This window comes from Coenobita brevimanus, chromosome 34, assembly GCF_032717465.1.
Source record: "Coenobita brevimanus isolate Jiangsu-jjx chromosome 34, ASM3271746v2, whole genome shotgun sequence".
Lineage (NCBI taxonomy): Eukaryota > Metazoa > Arthropoda > Malacostraca > Decapoda > Coenobitidae > Coenobita > Coenobita brevimanus.
In genome coordinates this window covers 3,050,485-3,055,484 of record NC_136987.1, presented here as the reverse complement: position 1 = coordinate 3,055,484, position 5,000 = coordinate 3,050,485, and the positions used below count along the sequence as shown (strand labels likewise).

The window sequence follows — 5,000 nt, the reverse complement described above, 5'->3', positions numbered from 1 at the left end:
CTCCCTCTCCTTGATTTTAATGAGTCATCGTAATGAAGAGATTGAGAGAGAAAAAAAAATCACGTCATCGTCTTGAAGACTATAAAAATAGCCTAAAATAATATGTTAAAATGTAATATGGAAAAAGAAATACTTACGAGGTGTGTTTATAAGAGGTTGAAATCACAGACCCTGGGGCATCCGTAACTCCTCTTCTTCAGCGATTTATTTTGCACATAGCACCTCAGTACCCCCTTGTTCGGATGCCAACTCTGTCGATACTAAAATAACCTACTAGAAAATGCTGAGCTGCAAAATAAATAAATAACCTACTAGAAAATGCTGAGCTGCAAAATAGATCACATAGGCAAAGGTGCAACGGAGCTTTCCATACTGCTTAGAATACAACTCTGGCCCGTATTCTCCTAGGTAAAGGAAGCTCGCTAATACCTCTTCCTAAGCGATTTATTTTGCTTATGACACCTTACCGTCCTGGTCTGTGTTATTTATATCATTCCTTTACCATCATTTTCAGTGTAAATAACGTACCAAAGGACCAGCCATTTCCAAAAAGAAATCGCTGAGGAAGAGGTGTTAGGGAGCTTCCTTCACTGACGAGAGTACGAGTCTGTCAGTACGCTTTGCCATTGAGTTTATTATTACGACTCTGAAACATATCGAAAACTAAATCGCTAAGGAAGAGGTGTTAGGGAGCCTCCTTGCCCGACGAGAATACGAGCCCCAGACACGAGGTAGTGACGGTGCAAGGGGCTGTGACTATCCTCTCCTCAGGTGGCTCGTTGTTACTGGTTTCCTCCAGATCCCTCCCGTTGCCACACTGCCTGGAACTTCCGACGTGAGGCAGCAAAACAGTCCATATGTGTTCCCTGAATTGTATGATCCACCACTGTCGTTAAAGAAACATTTCTCCATCAGCCCATTTCTATATTATGTCTTCATCAACACAAGATGATTACCTCCGCCAGCGAAGTTGGAGGTGGTTTTGTATGCACCCGTTTGTTTGTCCGTAAGATGTATCAAAAACTTTTTGTTGTATTTCAATGAAATTTTGTGGCTATGTGTGTCATGGGCCAAGGGAGAGTTTATTAAATTTTGGTGGTGATATGAGTTGTCTGATATAGGCCTTGGCGAAGGTATGCTGTCTCTGAGGGCTGTCTAGTTGTATTCAGAAGTAGGAGAGGATTCAGGGACTAGGAATAAGAAAAAAAAACATTAATTATCATTGGTTGTCAAAGATACGTCGTTTTTAAATTGCAGAAATGTAGAGAAGTCACCTTGGAACACATACGTGGTGATTTATTTACAGATTCATAGATGATGAATTATTATAATGCAATAGATATTCTTGGATAGGCCCTTTTTTTTTTGTGACAACCAGTAAATTTAGAAGTAGTGTTTGATTATAATTAAATACCATAGGACAGTGTAACCATATAGTAGAAAAGGTAAATGATAAATACTGGCAGGAACTAAACACAAATTTATCTATGTATTTATTTATATAACTAGTGTATTAATATTACTGCATGTACTTTGCGAATAGGTCTTTTAGCGTTTGTAGTTAGTAAAAATTCACAAGTTCTTCACAATAACCCTTCTACTGCGACGGGTGTTCCTGAGCTGTATAAAATTGTCTGTAATTGGCCAAGAGAAATAGTAGAGTTTGTAATATTTAGCCTAGTAATTAAGCTTTATATTCTTAACGCGTCGTACTGCAAACGTTCCCTAAGCAAATACTCTGGGGTTTGTGAGAATTAACTCTGGTGGGGACATGGAGGCGATTTGTTTGTGGCCACCCCTTACTCGATTTAGGCGTCTGGCAATAGGTAGAACTTTAGTGGCCTGGTTCAGGATAATGATGATGATGTTAGGGTGGTGGTGGTTGTGGTGGTAGTGACTGCGGTGATAATATGGTGGTGGTGGTGATTGTGGTGGTGGTGGTGACTGCGGTGACGGTGGTGGTGTGTCAAAATAGAACACATTCAGTCATTCGTATGTTGCAGCAGACGGGGTATTTACAGGCTATTAATGTCTCTTGATTCCACTGTTCCCTTAAACGCTCCACACACCCCATCAGCATCTGAAGGGATCTTTGTAATCAGTAATAATCAAGGTGACAGTAACCAACCTGAATGCATCCTCGCCTCACTAATTCGAAAGCACAGATGTATCAAGAAGCACCTGACCGTGACTCCACACCTTAGATATGTTTAATTAATTATACCACCTTGTTGTCTTCTCTTCTTCCTATCTCCAGACGATTCAGCACAAGATAGTCTTTTTCGAACTGGTGAGGTTAGATATGTGCGTGTGGTGGAGAGGGAGGTCGAGGATGAGATGGAGAGATGGAGTGGAGAGGTATATGAGAGATGGGGTGTGGGCTGGGAGGAGAGCAGTGAAATGTCAGGGGACGGGGCGACATGGAGGCGATTTGTTTGTGGCCACCCCTGACGGGATTTCAGGCGTCTGGCAATAAATTGATAGATGGAAGTTAGGTTATGTTAGGGTTGGAGAGATGGCAGTTTTTAGGCCGAATTAGAGTATTAGTGAAGTGAGTGGTAGTATAACTGATAGTGGGAAGGCGTGAGTGGTAGTGTGGGTAGTGACAGGTAGTGTGATGGTAGGGGTGGTAGTGTGACGGTGGTGGTTGTAGTAGTGTGAATAGTAGTGACGATTGAGATGGAGAGTTGGCAGTTTTAGGCCAAATTGGAGAGTAAGGTGTAGTGACGGTGGTAATATGGTTGATATTGGTATGACCTGAGTGGTAGGGTAGGTAGTGTGACGGTAGGAGTGGTAGTGTGACGGTGGTAGTAGTAGTAGTGTGAATAGTAGTGACAGTGGTAGAGTGACGGTAGTAGTGGTAGCGACATGGTTAAATATATCACCGGTAGTGGTAGTAAGACTAGTAGTGACAGTGGTAGTTTGAGTGGTAGTGGTAGTGACATTGTTGGATGTGATATGACAGGGATTGTGTCACGCTCCACTAGTCAACCTGAGAAGCGGTCGTGACGTGGTGGTCGTGGTGGTGGTGGTGGTGGTGGTGATGGTGGTGGTGGTGGAAATGTGATGATGGTGGTGGTGGAAGTGTGTTGATGATGATGATGATTGTGGTATGGATCGTGGTGGCGGTGGTAATAACTGGTGGTGGTGGTGGTGGCGGCGGTAATGATGATGATGATTGTGGTGGTGGTGGTGGTGGTGGTGATGATGATAATGATGATGATGATGACTGTGGTATGGGTGGTCGTGGCTGTGGTGGTGGTGATGATGATGATGATGATGGTGGTGTTCGTGATGATGATGGTGGTGGTGATAATGACGTGATGACTAGTAGTGGTGATGGTCGTGGTGACTGCTGTCGTGGTGATGATGATGATGATGATGATGACTGTAGTGGTGGTAGTATTGTTCATTCACCTCAGCTTGGCACAGATTTTCGTCCTTTTCGACTTTCTTTGATGTAGCTCAGTGGCAGAAAAAGACAAGGCTACGACTCTTCAACTCAGTATTGAAGATGGAGGGGTAACAATTTTAAGTCAGGTTTAAATGGAGAGAGTAGTGGTGATAGTGGTGGTGTTGGTGATGGTGGTAGTGGAGGTAGGAAGTAGTGTGGTGGTGGTACTGTAGTCTGATGATGATGGTGATGGTGATGGTGGTGGTGATGGTGATGGTGGTTGATGGTGGTGGTGTATGTTGTTGATGATGATGATGGTGATGATGATGGTGGTGGTGGTATAGTGGTGATGGTGATGGTGGTGGTGTATATTGATGATGATGATGATGGTATAGTGGTGATGGTGGTGTTGGTGGTAGAGGCATTGTGGTAGAAATGGTGATGATAGTGTGTTGATGGTGATGAAAGGAATGTAATGTGATGGTGATGATGGTAGTGGTTGTGGTGATGATGATGGTAGGAGTATTAGTGGTGATGGTGGTGGTAGTGGTAGTGTTGATGGCGGTGGTAGTGGTAGTGTTGATGGTGGTGATAGTGGTAGTGTTGATGGTAGTGGTGGTGGTGGTGGTGGTTGTAGTCTCATTTATCACCACCTTCCTTCCCACCCCTCCACCTGCCGTCTTCACGCTTCACAGTTCCACATTCTTTGTTTTACCCACTGGATTTTGAGCTGCGTTTTACCCACCTCTGCTGGACCCGTATTCATAAAGTCTCCTAAACATAAGGTCCCGTCCATACTAAATACATGCTGGTGTGGGCGGGAGTTTAGCATCATTATACTTCAAACAAGTGACCCTACCGAACGGGGGTCGGTGCGAGGTAGAACTTTTATGGATTTCAGTTTTGTTGAACTCCCTCCCGCTCCAGCATACATTTGGTGTGGACGCAACCTAATTCATGTATAAGATTGTTTATTTACACTCGTACAGTCACCCATACAGTTATCATACACTTCATAACCAGAGTGAATATTTGAATGATGAGATATGAATAATAAAATGATCTGATAATATTATACTGTACTAGAGATCTGCGTTGGCTGTAAATTGGTTAGGATTCTTTATATAATGTAGAGTATAGGACTACTGGACCCTTCTGCCTTGGTTTGGAGAGGGTCGCCTTCACGTGGTGGCAATATAACATAGAGTAAGCTAGATTGGTCTTGGGTTTGTTAATTTGAAATCGGAAAGGTTTGGAGCATACAGAAAGAAATAGAATGGTTGTGTGTGTGTGTGTGTGTGTGTGTGTGTGTGTGTGTGTGTGTGTGAGAGAGAGAGAGAGAGAGATCAGTATATATATTGCTACCTTCTTGACAGCATGTCCATGAGGGAATCTGAAGTAACATTGATATTGTTGATACGATACTCCCCAATCTCCAGTTGTCTTATCCTCTCCACAACCATCTCTTCTTCGGAATCACTCAGTTCATCATAGCTCCAGGGGTGAATGGTACTAGGCCTCAGATGTCCATAGGGAGAATAAGGTGTTCCCACCAGGTATACGGTTGTCAGTAAAGATGTTCTCACCGTCATTACTCCTTTATGTA

General features: G+C 43.3%; 2 protein-coding genes across 3 annotated transcripts in view; one reads left to right on the top strand and one right to left on the bottom strand.

Annotated features, from left to right (window-relative positions):
* atl (atlastin GTPase) overlaps window positions 1-5,000 on the top strand; it is a 133,495-nt gene that overhangs the window by 82,391 nt on the left and 46,104 nt on the right. The window lies entirely within an intron of this gene.
* Window positions 4,756-5,000, bottom strand: part of LOC145396071 (protein O-linked-mannose beta-1,2-N-acetylglucosaminyltransferase 1-like) — a 2,603-nt gene continuing 2,358 nt past the window's right edge. Inside the window, exon 2 of the mRNA XM_080269537.1 lies at window positions 4,756-5,000. This exon is cut by the window's right edge and continues 1,357 nt beyond it. Coding sequence (XP_080125663.1) covers window positions 4,756-5,000 — 245 coding nt within the window.